The 25,769-nt window shown below is 41.8% G+C and overlaps 1 protein-coding gene across 1 annotated transcript in view; it reads right to left on the reverse strand.

Annotated features, from left to right (window-relative positions):
- MARCHF11 (membrane associated ring-CH-type finger 11) overlaps positions 1 to 25,769 on the reverse strand; it is a 100,955-nt gene that overhangs the window by 20,784 nt on the left and 54,402 nt on the right. The window contains exon 3 of the mRNA XM_059173436.1: positions 2,746 to 2,938. Within this exon, the coding sequence (XP_059029419.1) occupies positions 2,746 to 2,938 (193 nt within the window). The remainder of the gene's footprint in view (positions 1 to 2,745; positions 2,939 to 25,769) is intronic.

Below are 25,769 nucleotides of genomic sequence, written 5' to 3' on the forward strand. Positions count from 1 at the left end.
AAGTACATCCCACCATCTTCTCATTACCTAGCCGCCCGCCTGTCCTCCTCTGCGGCTGGGAGCTCCTCCGGGGCAGGAAAGGGACTGACCCTGATTTGTATACCCAGCACCTACCTGGCACTAAGTCTGACACAAAGAAAGTTCTCAATAAATATTTATTGATCTGAGCTCAGCAAACTGGACATGCTTTCCACCCTAACTCAGACTCTTAAATCCTGTGGTGAGGGATAATCTGAGGCATAATCAGTATAAACTATCTTGTTACTGTCTACGATTAATTCAACAGACATTTGAATTAATTTGAAACATCAGCAGAAGCTATTACTGGCTATGATCCAAATGGTTAGTGATAGCCTATGTGTATTTGCTAACTTGACTATAGTAGTTTCCCAACTTCTCGAGGAAAAAAAAGTGATTTTCTCTGGGCCCGAACAGACCAATTAATGTGATTATGAAGTGACAGGAACAATGCCATTCCATCCGAATTCTTTAACATTTTTCAAAATACAAGTAAATGCTTACATGATGAGATTTGAATTTCATGAGTCAAAATGTAATGAAAGGTACTGTCAGTATTTAAAACTTCAGTAAAAACTCATGGTCCAAAGTGTAAGCCAGGAAAATATCAACTGGCTTTTGTTCCTAAGAAACTTATCTTTATAAAATGGGCAAATACCCAAATTTCAAAAGGAAGCCTGAATATGTCATATTCTGCCAAAAAATCATTAGCTCATATGTATGTGCTTTTAAAACCAAAGTTGAATAATTCTGATTAAAAGACTGGCATTAGCAATCAAAATTTAAGACCTAGTAACTCAGTACTAAATGTAACCTGTAAAAACCAGGAAAGTGAGTTCCCAACCAGAATAGTGTGTGTGTGTGTGTGTGTGTGTGTGTGTGTGTGTGTGTGTGTATTCCTCATTAGTGCTGTTATGATATCATGGTTCAAAGTCAACTGGACTCTTTCCCTCCAGGTTGGACTGGAAACCTAATGGTTCCTTTGTTTTTCATCTCTCCTTTTCGTATCAGTGAAATACCACATTTCATAACATTGATGCTGGAGGACTGAATGAACACAGTCTATCTCTGAACTTACTGAGGAATCTGTAGAACAATTCTGTGACTCTCCTTTATTTAAAGCGGTGTCCTGGAGACTATATTTGTATAGAGATGTGGCATTTCCAAATGCTTCCAAGTGCATTATCATATTTAATGCAAACTGTTTGTATACATGATTAGCTCAATCACTCAGGCAACATCTGCTCAGTTTACATATTATTCTTGACAGTTCCCCCTCCCCCCATTCTTTTTCCTTCCTGGCCTGAAATGTGATCGTTTTCTTTCCTATTAGTCTTGTACTAGTGGCAAGGGAGAAAGAAAGGAGAGGAAATTCAGGCTAATCCTATTTTAAAATTTATAGAGTTCTTTTAGAAAAAAAAGTCACTGAGAATATTAAAACTTCCAGTTAAATTAAGGCTCTGGTTAGTAGAGGCATGTATTCAAGTGATTTGAACTACTTTAGTATTTGTGACTTATTCAAATGCCTTTCATTTATAATTTCCAATTAATAACAGCATTGTTTAGAATCATCATTTCTTTTACTTAGTCCCGTCTGCTAGGGAGTATTATTTCCGTCTTCATGGGCGAGGAAAGAGGACACGGAGAAACAGAGTTGACCTGTCCCAGCGGAGGCCCAGATTGGAAACCAAGTCACTGGATCCCAAATCGCACCCTTCCCTGAAACCAGTGGTTCCCAAGCTTGAGTGTTTGTGCGCATCTCAGCGGGCTTGTGATGCACAGATGGCCAGGGCGGGGGGTGGGGGGTGGGAGTGGTGGTATTTGTCCTAACCCTGAAATTTCTGATTTGGCAGATGGGGTGGGGCCTGAGAACATGCATTTCCCAGCGGGACCACACTTTGAGAACCACTGCTGTCAACTATGGCTGCCTCTTTCAGCTTTCTTCTACAGCCTACTGAGCTGCATCAGGGCAGAGAAAGCCTCTTTGAGACCCTGTGGCCCTCTACGTCCCCACCCCCCACAGCCGACCAGACACCGTTCACAGCGCCAGGGCCAGGCACCTCACACACTTGAACCGGCTTCCGCTTTCTCATGGTACTAGGGAAATAGCGGATCGGCCAAGAGAAACGTGTAAGTTACCTTTTCTGGTAGGATCTGTTTAAGCTGAAATGTTTCATCCTTTTTCTCTTCTAAGCCACTGAATTGATTAAGCAAAGCAAAGAAGCCCAAGACAGAAAGGAAAACTGACCCCTGGTCCCCAACCCTGCAAGGAGCACTTATGTTCTCGAGGAATCTGTGTCACCTCGCCACGAGGTAAGCCCTCCCAGGGACTGTCGGTCCTCCCCCCAAACACTCAGACCACCACCGGCATCCGTCAGTGCTTCCCCGGTTTGCTGAAGAGGGGGCTGAGGTGCTCTCATTCCCTGGAAGTAAATGACAGTCCTTCTCCTGCCCACCCCAATCATTTCCTCCATTCCTCCTTCCTTTCCGTTGCAAAATAAGTCCCTTTAAATGGGCATTTTCCTGTTCATTTTTTAGACTGCATGGGAAAATAGATACTATGCTTTTTGAAGGAAGTGTCCAGATTGTGACACCCCTGACAGTCAAGTAGCTGGAAAACTGAGATCATGTGAACCACAACAGTCTATACGAGATCCCACTGGTGGAAACGTAGTAGCTGCAAGAAATGGATTACCGACAAGTTAATGTTCAACGTCAGGGTCTTACCTATGCACACTAGATCCATAAAACCATACATTCCATAGCAGATTTGAAAAAGGATGTCCTTCCTCTGCCACACTGCATAGGGGCTGAAGGCTGACCAGAGGAGCCAGGTCACACTCGCTATTAAGAACAGGGATCCTAGGATTACAGCAATCATCTGAACTTTCTCAACCAGTGTTATAGATATGCTTTGCCACTAAAAGAAAAACAGAGGCATGTGAGAAAAAGGTGCTGCATTTAACTTAAAAAGAAAAAAAAAAAAAACACATTTTCAGCCCCATGTTTCTCTCCATCAAGTTAGACCCTTTTCAATCTGATCAGCCCCCAAATGAATTTTTCCATTTCATCAGGCTATAAAAAATAGACAAGCAGATAAAGATTAATGAATTGCCTTAGCGTCATTATTTTCCATAATTCACCATTCTGCAAATTTAATCTAGTTTTATTCCAGATAACAGTTCTGAGAGCGAATGGCTGAAGAATATTTAGTACCTGTGATCACATTATTACCTTTCATGCATGCACAAAATTACATAGACTTTGAAGATACGTCTTGAAGACTCCTCTATTTGGAAACATATTTTGTTCTTTAACACATTTGGCTACTGCAAAAAGGGTCTCTTTGTACACCAAAAAAATGCATAAGAAACAAATAAGTAACTTCAGAACATCAGTGAAAAGTCATTAAAGTAACACACTAGAATTATAAGGGAACTGTAGGGTTGTACAATCTGTTATTGGTACATTTCATGTACTCAGATATTACTGAACTTTAATTATCTAAGGGGTGATCTGTGAAGCCATTTTTGTCAAGATTTAGAATTTGTAAACAAATGGAGAATCTTTGAAATTTTCAAACTGCGTAAGTACCGCACTAGTCAACGGGGAGGGTAATTTGGTGCCCGAAGTATCCGAATGTGGGAGGATTTTACAGTACAAATGATCAAAAGTCTTTCAAGGGTGTTATCTACTTGAAACAATTAATTAGTCATGTTCTCCCTTTTGCATCATTGAGAAGAAACAAAACTAGAATCGCTATTAGGGTTTGTCAGTAAACAATGAAACTCCAAACAACCTGCACAATTTCATTCTGTGTGAAAGAGCTCTGGCTGTTGCAACATATGGCTTGTCAAAAGAATTCCGAAGCAGTTTAAATAAGCTTTAAAAGCAAATGAGCTTGAACAATCAGTATCCATTGGGTGAATGTGATATTTCCTTAAACTCTTTACTTACCTTTCAGTCTGAATACGAGCATCCCAAATGGCAAGTCTGTCACTACTTCCCTTTCTCCCTCCCTGCTTCCGTCTCTCATCATAAATACTTCGCGTACCGTATTTAAATGTGCCCTTTTCCTTGCATATTCATGGATATTGTCAAATTCTACATTTGTTAAAAATTAAGTATCAAAATGCATTTGAAATATTGAATTCTCTAAAGTCATTTATTTTTCCTTTAAAAACTTCAGAACCAAAGGACAGCTTGGTGGAATTCTACAAGAAGGGGATTTCTAACGATTTTAATATGCAGATTCATTTACTGAAAAATGACTTCTGCTTTTACAATTCTAGATAAGTAATAATTAAATTTGTCAATATTATCTTATTATACAACTGAATCAATTTATTTCAAACGTGTATATGAATTTGATGTCTTTTTTTTTTTTAACTAGTTTCCTGACATAATTTTAAACAGCCAGGCATTGGAATTTAAAGCCATTTTAAATCTGGTGTCACCAAACAGGTGTGAAGTGTCACTATTTGTTGGTTTTGTTTTGTCTCAGTGCTCACTGAAATCCGCATTAAACACAACAACATGGTAAACATCACAGGAAACCACTTCCAGCTAACATCCACCCCAAATGGGTGCTATCATGTCTACATGCATTATGTTACCCTTTATCAATTTATTAACCACATCAGATAGATGAAACAAAGCATACTTTTAAATTCATGGGGCAAAGGTACACAAGTTGTGTGTGTGTATGTGTGAGAGAGAGAGAGATTTTCTCATGGTGAACCATTTGTTTCAAAACTCATAAGCCTGAATCACAGAAGTCTTGGGTAAGCCCCAGTGAGTAAGGATTTATCCAGAACGGTACAGGGTGCCTGGGAGGCTCAGTGGGTTAAGTGGCTGACTTTGGCTCAGGTCATGAGCTCAGGGTCCTGGGATCGAGCCCCATCTAGGGCTCTCTCTGCTCAGCAAGGGCCTATTTCTCTCTCGTGCTCTCTCTCAAGTAAATAAATAAAAATCTTAAGGAAAAGAAAATGGACTTAAGTTTTTCCTTTCCCAGAAATCCCTTACATTCCACGTTCATTCTGTAGTTTTAGTGGAGTTAAATTTGGACAGCTCAATATTGTACAACTAATCATATTTAGCTTCGGTTAGGCTTACTAATTAATTGATCCAAGACTGCCTGCATGTCAATTTAGAAAAACATGGTGGCCAAGGGCATATGTAGGGAGATCCTACCAACCACTCGGGAGTTTGGGGAACTGGACAGGGCGGAGGGATGCAGCTGAGCTATCTCCTGGGACACAGGATATTACAGTGGTTCCCATCGGAGAGTGAACGTGACTGCCAGCCACACTGGACCTGGAAGCTTCTGACACACAAGGCTTAGGCTGTTCCTTGGCAGGGAAGGAGAATGAGTGAAGGGACAGACCTACCAGGAAATAAGAAACACAGATGTTTCACCCTTGTCTGAGGACATCAAATTTAAAATGGTTTAAAATTCAAATACCTGGCAGGTTGAAATTAATGTGTTTTAAAATTATGCCCAGAAAGCTCGGGGAAAAAAAGAGAACAACTCTCAATTTCAATACACTGAGATACTTATTTATTATTATCAGAGAAATTGTTTTTTGTGGTAGAGATGAGAAATAATTTGAGATTTCTGAAGCTTCTTTCTCAAGAAGGATAAACTGCTCAAAATCTATAATAAGCTCCCTGAAATTTCTGGTTTTATATCACTCCGGTAACAATGCAAATACGCCAGTGTCTGCAAGTGTATCGATGTTCTTTATACACTGATGGACCTTAAAATCAGCACCATTCCACTGAATAGCTAATGAGGCAAATCCTTATTGAAACCAAAATCATTAAACTGATTATGAACACAGGGATTTTCCCTTTGAACGCTGATATCATCTTGGTAATTTCTTTGCCCATTATATAACGCTCTTTCTTACTGTTACCATTATGCAGAAAAAGTGGGATTGCTCACATTCTTCCCCTAGGAGAAATAATGCTGCTTTCCACCACTAGGAAACACCCACCTGGCATCTTTGCCCTGGGAGGTACACATTATCGAGCGGGCTCAGACTCAAGAAGCTGTGTTAATGGACCATTAGCTTAGACAATAAAAATAGAAAATGAGTCTCTTGAGGCTTCTCTCCCCATCCCAATGGTATCCAAGGCCTAGATTTCAGTCTGTAAGATATTTCTGAATCTTGAACAGAATTTGTCAACTGCTGAACATACCTTTCACCTCTAAAACTTAGTATGTATGGATGGATACATGTATGTGTCGTATGTATTTCTTTAAATTTCTTTCCAAGTTTGTTAATGTAAGTACCATACCAATAAGCAGAATGACTCTGAATAATTGTTACTGGGCACCTGGGTGGCTCAGTTGTTAAGCGTCTGCCTTCAGCTCACATCATGATCCCGGGGTCCTGGGGTCAAGCCCCGCAGCAGGCTCCCTGCTCAGCGGGAAGCCTGCTTCTCTCCCTCTCCCACTCCCCCTGCTTCGGTTCCCTCTCTTGCTGTCTCTTTCTCTCTCTCTCTCTCTGTCAAATACATAAATAAATCTTTTAAAAAATAAATAAATTATTATTATATCTATTATGTTTGACTTTTATATTCCTGAAAAGACGTTCATATCTATACAATCTATTGGCTGTATTGTTAGAAAAAACGGGACCAAGTAGTTCCTCTTCTGAAAATTCATCCTCATCTGTTGTAGAGAAGCAATTTAATAATTACAGTCTATATTTATAGAGGGCTGACATGTCCCCGGCACTTTTCTAGGAGTTTTTTTAAATTCATTTAATCCATTTAATCCCCACAACAACTCTGTGAGGAAGGTACTCTTATTATCCCCACTTTAAAGATAAGTAACCTGAGGCAGAGAGAGGTCAAACAATTTTCCCAAGGTTACACACCTAGTAAGGGACAAAGGCTGACATTGAACCCAAGTAGTCTGGCTCCTAGGTTCACACTTTTATATTATATTTATATTATATACTTCTATGTCCTTGAACAACACAGAGATTAGAGATGCCAACCCCCCCACACACACACAACCAAAAAACCCATGTATAACTTCTAAATCCCCCAAAATGTAACTACTAATAGCCTACTGTTGGCTAGAAACCTTAGCAATGACAAGGGCAACTGGGTGGCTCAGTCAGTTCAGCATCTGGCTCTTGATTAAGGCTCGGGTCATGATCTCAGGGTTGTGACCTGCATCGGGCTTGGGCTCGTGCTCAACAGGGAGTCTGCTTGGAGAGACTTGCCCTCGGCATCCCCCACCACCGCGTGTGTCTGCACGGTCACTCAGATAAATAAATAAATCTTAAGAAGAAAAGAAACCTTAGCAGTGACATAAACAGTAAACGGACTCATATTTTGTAAGTTTATATATTAGATGCTGTATTCTTATAGTAAAGTAAGCTAGAGGGGGGAAATGTGAAGAAAATCCTAAGAAGAGAAAATACATTTACAGTACTGTACTGGATTTATCCGAAAACATCCATGTATAAGCGGGTTCACGCTGTTGAAACCTGTCGTCCAAAGGTCGTCTGTACTATACAGTAATTCTGAGCTCTGATGACAATTAACTACATAGATCCCATTCTGATGACAACTACATATATCCCATCTTTGCAGTGACACTACAGTTTTCCTGGGAACAGCTTCAAGTCTCCATTCTTTGGTCCTGAAATAGCTTTCCAGTTGGATTGCTGGCTATGAGCCATTCCCTGATCCCGAGTGGCACCCCCAAGTCTACATTCCTAATGAAAAGAGCCCCGTGACGGAGGGCTACATGTGTGGCACTGTGCCCGTGCCTGGCATATAACTCTCGCAGGAAGGATGAAAGGAAGGGACAGAGGCATATGATGAGGAAGAGAGGGAAGGAAGGGAATGGGGGGAGGGGAGAGGAGGAGCGGGAGGGTGGGTACACTCCCCACTTTTGCTTAATCTGTCTCCCCATATTATCCGAAATGTCACGTACTTTTCATTTTGGTCCCTCTCTGTCTTTGAGCATGTTCCTTTCTCAGCATGCTCTGCCCTTCTCCCTTTTCTCACGGGCAGAAATCTCTCACCCATCCGTAACTGGTTCACATGCCAAGTCTTCTCAACAGGATTCTCCCCTTGTGCAGAATCCCTCTGTCTGGACCCCATAATCCACTGTTTATATTTCTGTTTAATGCAGATTTCTCTCTTGCATCCCAGATGATTATATCCCTATCATTGACAGCCTGTAAGTTTCATGAAGGCAGGTGAGTCTCACCCAGAAAATGCTTGACTCCTTGGTATTCTGACTTCAGTTCCCATCATCTTTCTGATGTCCACAATCTCATTCTCTGCACATCCATTCTGTCCTTCCTATGGGATCAAGTCCCAGGTCTGGCCAAACCACCAGTGAGTAGAGAAGCGAGAATTTAAACTCCAATTTATTTCCAAAGCCCAAGTTCTTTCCAAAATGCCCTTCTCCCTGCCTACATAAACTGACACATCCTACATCTGAAAACAAAAACAAACTGAGCATAATCATACCTCTTGAAAAGGTGGTTGTACAGCTAGGGAAAAGTCAACATACGCAAAAGGCTGTTGAGCAGAGCAGAGTGCCAACAAAATGGGACCAATTGTTTTCTAAATGGCGTTCTCGAATACTTCTTCAGTCTGAAAGTTGCAGTTTGTTATATGAATATTAACACAAAGAAGATAAACTCAAGGAGCTAGAGCTCTTTTATTTTACTGAAATTTAAAACCAATGAAATAAATTCACATTGGAAATTATTTAATATTCTCACTATACACAGCTGCTTAGAGATGTACCAAGTACAGTCCATCGGTCATAAAAAGACACAGACAAGGTACATGGCCCAGAATCGGGTATCACTGTGTGTGAGGGTTTATGTCAGTGTGGCATTCTTCATGAGAAATTAGACAATTACCCCAATAATTACCACAGACTTCTTTGAAGTCATGGCAAAACGGCTGCCTTTCCCAAAGAAATCCAACTAATTGATACAGATTTATAAGTTCCTTCAGAGAAAAAAGGATGAAAGAATAAGCTGGGAATTTTCTTTAAAGAAATGATGGGAGCCCAGTCCAAGGTAAGACCAAGTCATCTCCTCATATAAATCACTTCCAGCCCGTAAGATAAGAACGGGAGAAAGGCATCCACTCCATCGGGTCTCCAGGAAGCTATTTAGAAAGATGTACCTGTCGTTCTATTGTCTGAAACAGTTAATGCACCTTCTCAATTTAGAACCCAATTTTCTCCCTGAAAATCACACATGCTCAGAGGGAACGAAATTGAACTCAAAGAAAGTGATTTGTTCGGTGTGCATTAAATCCTTCATTCTCGAGTACTGTTTCACCTTTGTTTTTAAAAGGCAGGTCAGATATGAATCATGAGCTAATAGATTTGTAGTATGATGATTTGTATGGGCACGTATGACAGCAGGATTACTTAACAGTGTCACAGAAGAGAACACCTGCTCTTAAGAAATGTCCTCTTCAGAAAAATGAATTTAGCTAAAACCTATTTTCAATCATCTCAGATGGTGTTTAAATTGAACCACTGTAAGCTGGGATTTGAAATGCTGGCAGAAAACATCTCTGTGTGTAATCAATGTGACATGAGGATACAACATTCAGTTAATTATATGCCTATTCTTTGTAGAGTTGTATTTATAGGCTGCATAGTAAACAGGATTTCTTGCTTTGGTATGGGTCCTCTCTGCTAGAAAAACTTCTTCAGAAACTTATCAGAGCTGAAATTAAAATCAGACAAAACACATTTGCTTTGCCTGAGGTGAAATCTTTTTTTTTTTTTTTGAGAAAGGTGAAATTTAAATAACTCAGAGAAAATAAATAGGAAAAAAAGAAATACTTCTTTAAAATAATTAAGAAAAACTGATAAAACTCTACTACAGGTAATGAGGGAAAAAAAGAGAAGATATAAAATGACTGTTTCTACAGGTAAAAAGAGTAATAAAGGAATATAATAAACAACTTTATGCCAGTTAATTCAATAACATAGATGAAATAAATTATTTGAAAAACATAAGTTATCAAAACTGACTCAAGAAGAAATAGAATGTATGACTAATTCTTCGAAAAATGATTGAACTTATAATTAAAAGCCTTCAACAAATAAATGAACAAATGCCTCAAGGACCAGATGGTTTTACTGTAGAATTTCGTAAAACATTGAAGAAAAAAAGAATCAAAGTTACATATACTCTACCAAAAATAAAAGACAGAATATTTCCCATCTTATGTTATGAGGTCATGCAAAACCCTGATACCAAACCCTGAAAAAGAAAAGAACATTTTAAGAAAAATTTCAGACTGATATTCCCTACGAGCATAAATGAAAAAGTAATCCTCTACAAAATATTAACAAATCAAATCCGGCAGTAAATAAAAAGACTAATGCATCCTGAGTGAGTGGGACTTATCCTAGAGTTGAAATGTTAATACAACAAAATGTTAATCAATGTAGTTAATGATATTAAGAAACTAAAAAATAAAAGAGAAAGAAAAAGATCCTCTTAAAAGATGCGGTAAAATCGGGGCACCTGGGTGGCTCAGTGGGTTAAGCCTCTGCCTTCAGCTCAGGTCATGATCTCAGGATCCTGGGATCGAGCCCCAAGTCGGGCTCTCTGCTCAGCAGGGAGCCTGCTTCTCCCTCTCTCTCTGCCTGCCTCTCTGTCTACTTGTGATCTCTGTCAAATAAATAAATAAAATATTTTTTTAAAAAGATGCCGTAAAATTATATGACAAACACTCATTCAGGATAAAAACTAGGAACAGAAAGAAAAGTTCTTAACCTGAAAAGGGCATCTGCAAAAGACTGAAAGCTGGGATCACACTTAATGGCGTGAGGAAAGAAACGATGTTTTCTCCCTACGATCAGGAAGTGGGCAGAGATGTTCACCCTTATTACGCCTATTCACTAGGGAACTAGAATTCCTAGTCAATGGAATAAGTCAAGGGAAAAAAAAAGGTATAAAAATTGTAAAGGAAGAACTATAAAATTATTTCTATTTGCAGATGACATGATTATCTATGGAGAAAATCCTAGGGAATCTACAAGAAAACCTAACAGAATTAGGAAGTTAATTCAGCAAAGCCTCAAAAAATTTTCAATAAACAAACATCATTTGTATAAAATACCACAGCAAGAAGTTGGGAAATGAAATTATAAAAATAATACCACATAAAAAATACCATAAAACATTAATTACTTAGGACTAAAATTTTTGAAAGATAATCTGCAAATCACTCTAAAAGAGATTAAAGAAGACCTAAACAAATGGCACTTATGAAGACTTACTACTGTTCAGATAATTATTCTCCCCAAATTTAGGTTCTACAGTTAAAGCAGAAGAAATTAGTATCAGAAAAACAATGGTTTCTTGTTACTGTTTACAGTTACAAATCAGAGGCCACTGGTTTAGAATGATCGCTAATCAGCTGACATCATCAATCTAATTTTAACTCACAATGATTAAAAGAAAAACAAATCTCCAAATCGTTGGTAGCAATCTCCACAGAAGTTCAGCAGAAAACCCTCTGGACCTACTTTCTTGTAGGGAATCAACTTTCCCACAGTTCCCTTGACAGGTCCTTAACACATATCCTGTGAGGCACCTGAGTCTTGGCTACAGAACATCATTTTGTTTAATTAAAATGCCTGGAACTAGATCGCATGACCACCAAAAAAGCAGAAAAGTGGAGGGCACCTCCCTGTGTGTACTAGGGGATGTTGTGAGGGCTTCATATTATTGTGCAGTACTCACAGCACCAATGAAATTTTATTCTTTCTTCCAGAAACCTGGAAGTTCAAGAGGTTTGACAAGTCATGTCTCCTAACTAGAGATTGTAGTCAATATGGTTTGCAGCTCAACGAGAAGAAACTGAGAACCTCAAGGTGAGGTTCACCATGGGGGATCCTGGGATGAGTGTCAAGGACTATGTGTCTGGGACCTAGGATTAAGTGAAGTAGGAGATTTTCTTTCCCCAGAATAAAGCCCCTTAGAAGATGGGGGTGGGGTGTGGGGCAGGGTTAGGGTGGCAGGTTATAGACATCGGGGAGGGTATGTGCTATGGTGAGTGCTGTGAATTGTGTAAGACTGAGACCTGTACCCCTGAAACAAGTAATGCATTATACGTTAATTAAAAAAAAAAAAAAGTTAAAAAAAGAAAAGAAGAAGACGACGACGGCCTATAAGACTTCACTCTGGTAAGGAGGTTCTTCCCGGTTTTCCTCATGACAATTAGGCTTGATTGCGCTAGATGTAGGAATAAGCAAGGCTGCCCTTTGACTTCAGGGTCAGGAGAATAAAGTCCTGTATGAATAGGGACAAAGACAAAACTGATCCAAGGCCACGGAGAGCACCAAAGGGACCACAGATCCAGAGCTAGGTAGGCCACTGTGACCAGAGAGTCTGCAAAGTGTGAAAATTTAGTTCTGGTGGCGGGGGTGGGGGGGGGAGGGAAGGGAAGGGAAGGAAAAGAATCTAAAATCAAATCAAGGTTTGGTTACTGAGAAGTAAAACTAGGGGAGCCCAGAGATGTGTCACGGGAAGGGAAGCTACACGGGAGGGGCATCTGTGAACGGCTGGGGGCCACGACACCACTGCGCATGTGAGAGGAGCCTTGTAAAGCACCCCATGTCCAGAAAAAACCCTGGAATAAAAGCTGTCTCTTATCTCGATGCCAAATTTTTGGAATAGGAGACTAAGTCCTCGAGAAAATCCTCTCTCGCTGCCTCCAGATTGGCCGGATGATGGTACGCCAAAGAAGCTGAAGGTGTGAAAAGTTTTCTTCTAAGAGATGAGGATCATTAATTGGAAGGTTTCGTCTGAGAAAAATCTCTCAAATGACTATGTCTATCCCCGACAGACCTCACTGCGAGTTCTCTACTGGCAGGGATGGACCTTACAGATGTCTGAGTCTTTGTCTCTTGGCACTGTAGGGACAGGCCAGCAGAAACAACAACTTTTGAACTAACAAGCATCACTTTACCAACTATAGGACACATAGTCCGCATGAGAAATACCAAAGATTCTGGATTTCCCTTAAGATAAAGCATATTGATTCTCCCCTTTTTTTTTTCTTTTCATTCTTCCAGAATTATTCCCCACCTCATCTCTCAATGTTCTCTCTTATTCAATTGTTTCGATTGTTACCGATTTTCATAATTGTTAAAGGTGTATTAAACCACAATTTATCCAAAAGTTAGGATAAAAATACACTTTAGTACTTCAGTGTTCCAGTGAACACTGCCTTTTCTCTCTGTGTTAACTCTTTCTGTAACAAAAGCAGGTGCTATCCATTATTTCAAATCAGGGAAATCTGCTCCAAGTGCCAACTGTCCGATAGAGCTAGTCTTAGTAACTAGATTTTGCCCCATATGAATCTAAAGTGTGTCTGTATATAATCCATTTTTAGTTCATTACCCTTCTCAATATTTGATATTAATTATGTTTAAACACAGATTCCCCTGGAGATTTCTATCTAAGTAATTAGTCGGTGGTCATAACCCTATTTACATGTTTTCTCCACCAAGACTTGAAAGCTACCTTTGCTAAAGCTTATTTAAACTCTCAGTGGACTGCTGCTGTTTTCAATCTTGATCTTGGAGCAAAATTTTCATGGAAAGCAACTATCTTCCCATTTGAAATACTTGAGCTCATGTCACCCAAACACTGTATATTCTCGTAGTCAGAACAGTACATTCTTGTAGTCTTTTTCTTGGGTAATTACAAACCAGACCATGAGGAGCATTAGCTCTTCTGTGGAATTTATTCAGAGTCTTAACAAAGTGACTTTTTCTTAGCAGTGGCAAGGCAGCATAACGTGCTGGTACAAACACACAGCTGTGAATTGACTCTGATAACAAGTGAATTATTCTTATAAGGATCTCCAGTGTTCTCTATAAAATGACAGTTGACATTGTATCTCAGAATTATTGTGTACTGACACTCCATGCTTTGCTCCCCTTCCTTAATTGGGTTCTGGGGACTGAACGAGTGGCCATAAGACCATGAAGTCAGGAACAGGGAAGACACAGCCCATCACACTGAGTACTGAATGCACAGTGTCCACTACACGGAACTGGGCTTCGCCTCACTTCTTGGCCAGGGAAGACTCACCATGAGAGGACACCACCAGCAGAAAGGTGGACATAGAACAGCACCTGCTTTAAATTTCTGATGTGTATAAATGTATCCCCCCTTCAGCATATACTTACCAGATGCCTGGTACCTGTCAGGCACTACAGCAGTTACTAGGCTGGGGAAAAATCCTATTCTTACGGGAATCACTATCTAAGTATTAAAAAGAAACCAAAAAGGCTTTTAGGACAAGGCAATGGGGGGAGCAGAGTTTGAAAGGATGGGCAAGAATGTTGACTCAGTGGAGAGTATGCTGCAGACACGGGGAGTGATGGGAAAGGCAGACACGAGCTGCGAGGTCTGGAAAACAGTGAGATTTTTACTGTTGCTGGAGAGTAGGGTCCATGTGGACAAGCCATGAGAGCCAACTCCTGAGGGGATCCCAGCATTGGTTATGGAGTTTGAGCTTTATTCTCTCAGGCAATGACTATTAGAAAAATCACAAGGAAGAACCAGGTCTGAAGATGACAGGATGTCTCCGAGGGGTTTATCTGCCTGGCGCTGCTCTTGCTTCTGGTGTTTTCCAAAGAAGGACACAATGTACCCCTTCCCACATGCTCTTCTGCTATCTGGCCTTGCCCATTCCTGTCAAGAAGGAGCACTGATTTCTCCACTGCCTTGAGTAACGGATGCTTTAACCAGCAGAATATGGCAGAAGTGACCCTGTATCAGTTCCAAGCACAGACCTTAACTGTCATGGCAGCATTTCTTCTAAGAAGTGTGACCACCTCAAGACCGCCATCGTGTAAAAATCTCAAGCCATGAGAAGCCCTGGGTAGGGACAGCATCATGTGAAGAGGGAGCCGAAAGAGCACTGAGGCACTAGACATGTGAATGAGAAGCAATCTTGGAAGTGGCTCCTCCAATCCCAGACCCCCAGCAGATACCACAGTGATCACAGAAGAATCACCCAACTGAACACTTTCTGACCACAAAATCATGAGCAAAAGAAAATGGTGGTTTCAAATCACTAAGTATCGGGATAGCTTTTTCAACAGCAAGAGAGGAGTGCGATCCCTCCCTTCACTGATCATTCTTTGCATCATGGTAATTGCAGGAGCAACAGGCTGAGAATCAGAAAACCCGACTCTTGGTGGGTCACCAACTCATTCCATTTCCTCAACTTCTCGACCCTTCTCTTCCTCACTTAAAATGAAGATGTCAGTGAAATCACCTGGAAAGCTTCCTTTCTGCTCTATAATTCCCTCAAATACCCCTTTCTATTATGTAACCTTACCTTCCCACTCTCATCTCCCTCTGTCTCCTTCTCCCCGTATCACCTCGGGGTCCTAAGACAAATTGTCTTTAAAAGCACAAGGATTTCTTGGGGGAAATGGAAATGATGTAAAACTGGAATGTGCTGATGGTTGCATAAGCCAATGTATTTACTAAAAATCACTGAATTGTGCATTAAAAATAGGTGATTTTAATTACATATAAGCTATACCTCAATAAAACTTATTTAAAGATATATTCATTTGTTTTAGAGAGAGAGAGAGCACTAGCAGGAGGGACAGAAGGAGATGGAGAGAATCTTAAGCAGAATTCCCACTGAGCGCAGAGTCTGACACAGGGCTTGATCCCAGGACCCCAACATCAGGTCCTGAGCCAAAATCAAGAGTCAGATGCTCAACCAACTGAGCCACCCAGATGCCCTTCAATAAAACTGTTTTTTAAGACCTCAGAAAGTCCTTAAAATAGCAAAATGAGTGAAATCTTTTCAGCAATTACTTGCTTGGTTAGTGTGTGCTATCTTTTATTATAAAATACTAGAAATGGGTTTAATTTTTTAATTCCATAGAATTCCCCATGACCCAACAGAGAGAGGGCCCCTCAGAAGGCCATTTACCCAAAATCACTCTGCTCTATCCACTATCCTCTGCTTGGAATCTGGGTGAGATTTGAATACAGGGTCTGATATTTCCAGCTGGTTGCTATATGACTTTGGACAAGACCACAGGGACTCCTCAGCAATCACATCTGTGCATGCAATGCTATCAAAGCAGATACACTGTATAATCAGAAGCCACAGAAAGCCTAGAGGCGAAGGTAACATGTGCTCTGGGGTCTTGGAGCATCAGCAGAAGTTCATTAGGCAGGAAAGAAGGTGCCAGATGGAAGACCCAAGGACCTGCAGTTCTTTAGCTTCAGGTCTGATTCACCTTCATCTTTCAGTCACTGTTCCTCCTAGTTTTGAGTTCTCCCCCGACACGGAGTTTGCAAGCCAACGACAGTCAAAGAGTGGCTCGCTTAGCCATTAATGTGAATAATCCAGTGTAATATCTGGTTTCCACCTTCAGGTAGCCCAGAGTCTCTTGAGTGATTAGACCCACGGATGGTAAGCAGGGGGCAACAGGCTGTACAAACAATACAGTATGTCATGAAGCCACAAGCTGAGCAAAAAGGATTGTGAGCTTCATGGGGGGAGTTTGCTGGATAGACACCGACACAAGCTAACGCAATACACAACAGCTTCCTGGAAGAGACGGGCTGGCCAGGGACTGGCAGGGAGAATTCAGAGGTGTGAAAATCTAAGCTAAAACCTTCCAGGCAGGAGCAACTCAGCAAGGCTCCAAGGCGGGAGAATGAGCAAAAGATGTTTCTGCCGAGCACAGGTTTTTAAAAGGGACTGATAATGCAGGATGCTGGAAGAAAGAATTTGAGAAGTAAAAAGTGTCATCTGTGGGATCAGGCTGGAACATCCAGCAGTAGGACTAATTTTCTCCCTGTAAGTCCTATTGTCCGTGACTATCTGTTCACACATCTGTCCTCGGCAGACCTCACTGCGAGTTCTCTACAGGCAGGGCTGGACCTTACAGATGTCTGAGTCTTTGTCTCTTGGCGCCGTAGGGACACGCCGGCAGAACTCAAGAAACAGGGGGTCAACAAAAGGACAGATTTTGCTTTATCTCTTTACCTGGGACTTCCCAAAAGTCACTTTCACTTTCTCATTCCAATGCAGCTCTCAACCAAGGATGACTTTGCCCTGCCCACTCCCCAGGGGTCATCTGACAATATCTAGAGGCATTTTCACTTGTCCTTCCTGGAGATGGTGCTGTTGGCATCTAGGGGTCAGGGGTCACAGATGCTGTCCAACATCCTACAACTTGTAAGTCAGCCCCCACAACACAAAATTGGCCCAAAAGTTTGCTAGTGCCAAGGTCATGGAACACTCTCCTGGTCTACCACACTTAAGACTAAAATAGATGCTGTGTTTCGACCGTTGGTGTTTTAGTTGTTTCCCTTCTGAACACAAAGCAAAAGAAACGAGAAGGAATGAGGCTGACTCTTCAAGATAATTGCACTTAGTTTCCTGGGAAACTGAACAGCAGAGACACCCAAGGTGTGCCACGGGTCAGCGTACCAGCCAGCAAACCACATTACATGGTCACTGAGTCTGGAAAATGTGTGAGAAATGGTGCAGAGAGGATGTCAGGTGCTGACTGACGCGCCCGTCTGTTCGCAGCGCTGGCTAAACGCAAGTGCACACTCTCTGTGATGCTGTAGGCAATCAGCTACGTGTATATATTAGCACAACATGCTAATTTTTAAAATATATGACAGAGGATTCAATAAAGCGTTGATGAAGGAGGGAAAGGCATGTTGCTTAAGGAAAGATTTCTGTATAGCATGGGAGAGATAGATAGCAATGGATAGAGAGAAAAAAGGGAGGGAGGAAGGAGAGAGTGAGGGAAGAAGTAAGGGAAGGTGGGTGACGGATGGACGAATGGATGGACAGAGAGACAGACGGAACTACCCTCATCCAAGGCCAAGGCCTTGGTCACTATAACATCCGTAATACTGTATGGCCTTCCCACACTGTGTCTCCATACACGGTGATCACCCAGATTACTGGAAACTCTCGGCCTTCTCTAGTTTGGACTAGGAATTGGAAGAAAGCTATACAAAAAGATTAGGATGCTGCTAATCCTCTGGTACCCACCTGGACCAGGCCACTTTTAAGCCTTGGAGAGAGGAGCCTGTCCTACAGACTAAACTCCTGGGTTGTAGAAGGAACAACCCTTTAGACAGGAGAGAAAGGCAAAACACTCTGGTTCTGAGATGGTGAGCACAGAAGAAAAATGTGTGCTCTGGGGACCAAATTCAGCCTAGTCCAGCTCTGAACACACACAATTTAGAACTTGTCCTCGTAAAAGCACATTTGGAAGGAGACAGAACTCTCCTCAGAGGCCCTTCATTTTAAGGAGGAGAAGAGAGGAGCAGAGCTCTACGGCAAGGCCACCGAGCTGGCCGACGGAACGGGCACACGAGCATCACGCATGGGTCCTCAGCTACGGGGACTCCAGCCGGACCCCGACGCCTCGCCCTTCCTAGCTGGCTCCTCTCCTTCCTGCGGGCTGCTACGATTCACTCGTAACCCTGCCTTCCTGTTCCAGGAGAGCCAGCCGGCTCCTTATGATGGACGCAGAAATCTCCTGCCCCATGACCATCGACCGTGGCTGGATCCCTGGGCAGCATGCGACTGTTTTCACAGAGCTTCACCCCTACTTCTTATGAGAAAGTTCTATCTGGAAAACATCCTAAAAAATGAGCATCGTTGAAGGAATGAGTATGAAATTATCCTCCTGACAGCCCAACTGGCTCCGAAGCCACTTTACTGATGAACAAGATTTGTCTGCTAGAAGATGTGAGAGCAAATTTCCTAGAGTTTTCCCTCCCGGGAAAGGTATGTAAGAGTGAAAAAACAAAAATAAAAACAAAAAAACAACTAAGTGATTTGAAGATAAGGAGAGGGCTTGAGGGAAACACTATTGCTATTTTTGGAAATCCTATTACCATATTGTTGCCTTTTAGGAGGTTAGGTCCCTGGTGAAGGATAATTTATTCCTCAACAAACGTCTCTGACAAGTTTTACAACCCAAAGCAGGAGCACACGACCAGAACTAAGCATGTTTTGCAAATAACAAAAAAAGGCAACTTGCAATTCCACAAAATTAATAAATTATGAAGTAGCTGTGATAACATTAAACGAGTTCCTCGCTAAAAGAAATAAAGCCTGTATCTGGGCATTTTAAGGCAAAGACCAGGAGAGGGAGGGCAAGCATCAGGTTGTGGTAGTGGGTCCAGAACTTGGAAAGTCCTGTCCGGACATGAACCACGGAAGAGAAAGGGGACCTGCAGGGGTGCGGAAAGGTTCCCAGGGAAGGACAAGCTCCAGGTGGAGAAAGGGAGGAGCCCGGAAGCTCACATCCATTCACTTGCAGAAGCCCCAGCGGTCTGGGACAGGGAAGGCGGGCTGAGAAGGAGACGCAAAGCGAGAGAAGGCAGCAGGGAGGGCCGCTAGCACAGTGGTCCACAGTGGTCCACGCTGTGAGCTCTATAAGCTGCTCCCACTGACGTTACAACTCCAGGAAGGTGAGAGAGTGGGCAACACGGAATAAGGCCAGTGTATTTCCAGGTAGCTGGGACCTGGGAACAAAGCGTCTCTCCTGCAGCCACAGAAACGGAGCTCTATGTGAACAGCTTGATAGAGACAGCATCTGCGTAGTGTGTGCACGTGGGTGTGCGTGCGCGTGTGCAGTCACGGCCACGTGCTGTGTCCTCCAGCCTGATGATGGTCACCATCAGAAGTCCCAGCGGAGCTGGACCTCAGTGAGAGTGCTCACTGCCATTTTCTGTATAACCTGGGAAATGTACTGGACATTTCAGAGCCTCATTTTGCAAAACAGGGATAATAATACCAATCTGTAGAAATGCTGTGAGCATCACAAGAGATCATTTTTATAAAATGTTTATTAGCAGCATCCCTGGCACGTAAGTGCCCAATGAGCGACATCTAGCTATTAACTGCGAAGAGGATGGACTTCCCAGAATCGCCCCAGCTGAGCTCTGCGATGGTTTATCAAATGCACAAGTAACAGCAATGACCCTTTTTTCCCAGGACCATCAGTGTAACTTATCAGTGAAGTCCCATTTGGGGAATATGTTTTCTTTCTGGTTCTCTAGAAAAACTGGGCAAATTATATTCATCTATTTTGGTACTAATTTAGAAAATTTTAGAATATATGCAATTTTTAAAGGCCCCCTCTGAAAGACAAAAATGATAATGCAAAGAATACTAAGGGAGGCCAAGTTCACATAATTCAGTTTGTAAGATCACTTTTTAAGGGGGGGCAGGGGTGAGGGAGAGAAAGAGAGAATCCCAAGCAAGCTCCACGCCCAGCCCAATGCAGTGCTCAGACTCACAATCCTGAGATCATCACCTGAACCAAAATCAAGAGTAGGACCCTCAACTGACTGAGCCACCCCGGGGCCCCAGTAAGATCGTTTTCCACAAATGAATCACTAAAGCATGTCACTGAAGCAGAGGGGATCAGATATAATGACGAAGACCACTCATCCCACAGACTTCTGCATTTTTCCACCAGTGACATAGGGGCTAATAGTTGTAGGTAAAGAGCAGCAGCATCATATGTGAAGCACACTATAATACAATATAATCAAACAACAGAGTAGAAAATGGATATTTATTTAGACTAGAGAATATCAGAGGTTTAAAAAAGTACTTAGAAACAATCTAGTCCAAATTCCCATTTTACATAAACTGAGAACAAATGTAAAGTAACTTACCCAAGATCACACAGCTAGTTAACGGCCCACAGAACAGAAGTTACAGATCTTTTTTGTTTTTATTACAGATCTAATTTATCACTATAATTAATAACAGCAGACTCAGAAAATGGTGTGATTTTATATTATGAACCCCCAGCCTATGAAGTAATAGTTATTATACTCCTTCAGGTCCAACAAGAAGATAATTCATTCCATATCAAAAGCTGAGGAATTGATGACACAACCAGAAAACATGAGTGTTACAGTAACCATAATAGGAAACTGCTCACACCGTGGCCAACATCCCCAGTAAACTAAAGCCTTGGCAATATGTGATATATTTAATATAGATTTATCTCTGGCAGATGTATTCTTTTTCCTTAAAATTATTAGTAGTTTAACATAATTTATAGAAAGCTCTTTATATACTGGATTGGCAATATTCAAGGTATCTCGTGCTTTCTTTTTCTTTGGGTGGTGGGGAGTTGAGACTTTCATTCCAAAGGAGCTCATCTGTATCTAACATACCATTAACCATTTCAATGCAACAACCATAATTAATGTTATCTAGTGATCAAATGAAAAGCATGACTAAAATTTGGAATATTCCCAGGCATACTGAAGAAATTCACTATGTTAATATTGCTCCATTTTTTAAAAGACTGAATTTTATTTATTTTTTAAAAGCTTTATTTTTAAGTTATCTCTACACTCCATGTGGGGTTTAAACTCACAACCCTGAAATCAAGAGTTGTAGGCTCTATGGACTGAGCCAGTCAGGCACCCTCAAAAGATAGAATTTTAGAAAGATAGTTTTTAAATCAAAGTCTATCTTCTCCAGCTTAAAAAAAAAAAAAAAAGTACACATATTTCAGTGAGGATAAAAAAGGGCATAATTAAAGAATGACATGTATTAAAATCTCAACACCGCACTGTCTTTGAGAAATTGTTAACAATATAATCCACCCTCCTAATTCCGATATTTTGTATCAAGGGAGTATTTTTATTTTCCAAGGATGGTCATTATCTTACTTTTTCACAGAGCCACAGAGACTTTGGTTTTTAAGATGAAAGCCAAGATTATACAACTAAAGATAAATGGCATAGAAAGAACCTAAAATCTGAAAAAGATTTGTTGGTGTTGCATTTTTGTACTAATTATGTTTGCACATCATTTCCAATGTGCCCTTTTTTCCTTGCTTCCAGCTTGTTTATCCCCCAGAAAGCAACCTTACTCTTGGTAGAGTGATCACGTCTCCTTCATGTCTGGAATTGCTGTATTGCACGACCGGGAGATACGGAGGTCCGACTGGCGTGAGTACTGGGACTGACTCTCTAGGAAGTCTCTCTCTCACAAGCAAGAAGAAATGGCTGCCTACATTATTAATATGAAAATGAAATACAACATGATTTCTCATATTTTTCCCAAGATTCAATTTACTTTGATTATTTGGATTATTGTTTTTAAGAATAAAACGTCTGTGTGGTGGAGTGAGAACCAAGCTCAGCTTGTTGACAAGACGCATCTGCAGCATTTAATTGCACACCATGGTTCACACCGTGGTGATTCTTTTACCCTTTTGCAGTGAATACATTCCTGTCACCAGTGAAGTCCACGAATAGGATTATTAGTCTCGACTTGGCAGTAACATTTTTAACGAAGACTGAGGTAGAACTTTGCAAAGCGCATTTTGCAAGAAGAATAGCGTCAAATGAAATATTTAGCCAATCTACTTATTGAGATAAAATTTGTGAGTCTAATTTAAGCCATTATTTTGTAACGCATGCCCTCTCCTTCCCTAATTCATCCATTTCTGTCATAACACTCGCACTTAGATTCTCTTCCTGTGCATCCCTGAATGGCGTGTTGTGTGCGGCTGGCTTTCTCCTCAGCTGTGGAACACTGTCAAGTCCTGCTTGATGTCACAGTCTTGTCAGTTTATGAGAAAAGAATGAGCTCATCATTCTGAATCAAGAGCGGATTGTAGAAAACAGGACAGAAGCAATAGCGTGAAAGGAGAACACTTTTTCTTAAGGAAGTATTTTCAGAAAGCACGTACATTACCAGTGATCTAGTATTTTCATTCACTGGGTGAACAGCAAAGGAATAAAAAGGTTTATATAAAAATTTTATAGCACTTATATTGAAACTTGGGACTTATTTACATTTCTAGATTATTTTTTCTAGGAAAATGTTAATATAAGCAATTTTGCTGAGACTGGTTTTGCATGGGCATCTCTGAGAACTAAATGCTCTTGTAAGCTCAGGTTGATTCACATTTAGCGAGGTTGAGAATTACTAGGGGCAAGAAGGGAAAAGTTGTGTGTGGCATGACTCTACCCTTTGGAACATGCACATACTTAGTCATGACTGTCAGAAGAGAACCAGCAGGCAACAAAGGAAATCATCCCCTTTAAGTAGATCAAGCCAATGAATGGGATTCTTGAAGTTAGTGTCCTGAAATGAAGCATTTTGATCACAGGATGCTTTCTGACGACAACCACAAAATTGAATCTATCCCTGGGAAATCAAACTGACTGCACTACAGTGCTCAGGGCTGGGATTCTCCCTCACTAGGGGATATTCTGCACCCACAGTGCTACCTAAATGACAGGTGCCCCTAAATATCTAACAGGCAACTGGGGTTGCCTGCTTTTCCCTGCTTATGATTTCCTCAAACAACTGAATATCTCAGATGGCTTAGTTCAGCGTAACTCCTACCTCCTGAATTGCAAAGAACTGTCATTATAGGGATACAGAAAAGTTTCTGCCACCATATGAACTTCGGGGGGGGGGGGGCGGGCGGGGAACAGTGCTGGGCTACTGATTACACTTTGTCTACCTTGATAGAATAAAGAGATCCTATGACAATATTAGAGAAATTAATCTTTTATAAAAGATTTTAGTTATTTATTTGTTTGTTTGTTTATTTATTTATTTCGGGGAGAAAGAGAGCATGAGCATGCATGAGCTGGGGGAAGGAAATAAGGAGAGGGAGAAGCAGACTCCTGGCTGGACGAGGAGCCTGATGTAGGGCTTGATCCCAGGACCTGGCATCATGACCTGAGCCCAAGGCAGATGTTTAGCTGACTGAGTCCCCCAGGTGCCCCTCAAAGAACACCTTTATAACAGAAGTTGTTTTCTCAGAAACAGTGCTACCCCCTCATGCAGGGGCAGCACAGGGACAAAAGCCCTGGAGTGCTGACATTGTCCTACCAGGACATCTGAGTTCGACAGAGACCATGGAAGAGAACCAAACCCCAACTCAAAGTCATTCCGGCAATTGGAAGCACAGAGCATTACAAACTCCAAGTCAGAGGGGCGCCTGGGGGGCTAAGTCCATGAAGCATCTGATTCTCGATTTCAGCTCAGGTCATGATCTCAAGGGTCATGATATCAAGCTGTGGAGCCTGCTTAAGCTGCTCTCTTTCTCCGCCTCTGTTTCCCCCCACCCCCGGCAAATGTGCAAGCACGTGCTCTCTCTCTTCCATAAATAAACACAAACAAGTAAATAAAATAAGTTAGAAACATGCTAAAAAGGACAGACGTGTAAGTCCTGCAGTGGTAACTGCGGTGGGGATCTTACCAGAAGTAATAAGAGCAAGAGAAAGCATGAGTTTTGCAGCTGTTCTGTCTGAAAAGAATCACCCAAGTTTACACATGGAGGAGTGGGGGTTGGGGGAGCGGAGGGGATCAGCTAAGCACAGGACTGTTCTGGAAATTTTCTCAAATTGATTTTCTTCAATATAGAGATAAATAAAATATGACTGGATTGGCTGTGCTATAATATGGCTCATTTGGGATGCTGTGAATTATTTATTCCTGACTGTACCCACTCGGCATGTTTATTCACTAACCTTTTAAAGCCATCTGATAAAATGGGGAAAACTTTTCTTAAGCTGATTTATTTGGGGAGGCATGCCTCAGGACTAGCTTCCTTCTTTGCTCTCCTGAAGAATTTTCGTGTTAAGCATCCAGAAAAAACATCATGCATCTTGGAAGAGCTCTACACGAAGCAACAGGGCACAGTCTGGTCCCCACTTGCATGGTCCCTGGGGAAGGCCCACAGAAACTGATGACTGGCTTCTTCAAACACGGTTGTCTTCCATAACAAAGTCGGATATAAAATTCACGTGTTCACCCAGCAACAGTGCTCACTATGTACCTGATGCTGGGCATGTGTTGGTGGAAAGTCAGGCAAGTTCCTGCTCATGCGGTGCCTGCGAAGAGTGGAAGGCACAGACCCTGGACCAACATGGCACAGAGTAAGTCAGCACGGAACTACGAACTGTGACAAGCGCGCTCAAGCCAACACAGGCTGCTCTGGAGGAGGAAAGCAGGAAGCGCTCTTTTGGGTTTGGGTGTTTAGGATCAAAAGGCACTTTCTCCTGAGACTGAGGAACGGGTAAGAAGAAGTCATTGGGAGGAGAGCAGGGGAAGAGGCGTGCCTGGCAGAGGGCAGAGCCCCAAGCACCTGTGGCCTTTGGAGGCACATGCATGTGCACAGATGAGATGTGAGAAGAGCTCCCAGCCTCAGGCACCGCGAGGGTCAGGCAGAGCCTGTGAGTCCTTTCAAAGGCTGAGGTTTTCTCCCAACGTCACTGGGGAACCAACCACTGAAGAGTTTTAAGGCGGAAGGTGAATGCTTCCTTCATCGCCATGTAGAGAATGAATCTGAGCAAGATAGAAACAAAAAAACCCATTTAGAAGGTCAATCAACGGGTCCAAATAGGAGGTGGCTGTGATTTGGGCCACATGGTGTCTTCAGAAAGCAGGTGAATGGAGAAGCCACACATCGAGATGGGGAGCCTGGGGAGGGCAACTTTGATGGGAAAGCCCAAGAGTCCGGCTACAGACATTTAGATCGAAATTCCCATAAGCATTCTAGTGACAGCATTAAGTGGGTAGTTGGATTTATGAGAATGAAAGAATTTACCATATCTGAAGGGGAAAGAAGAACCAAGATAAAAACCAAAAGGAAACAGAGCAGTAAGCGAGATAAGGGGAAGGAAGAGAGAGGCATGAGAGCAAGA

Source organism: Mustela lutreola, chromosome 5 (assembly GCF_030435805.1).
Source record: "Mustela lutreola isolate mMusLut2 chromosome 5, mMusLut2.pri, whole genome shotgun sequence".
NCBI classification, from domain to species: Eukaryota; Metazoa; Chordata; class Mammalia; order Carnivora; family Mustelidae; genus Mustela; species Mustela lutreola.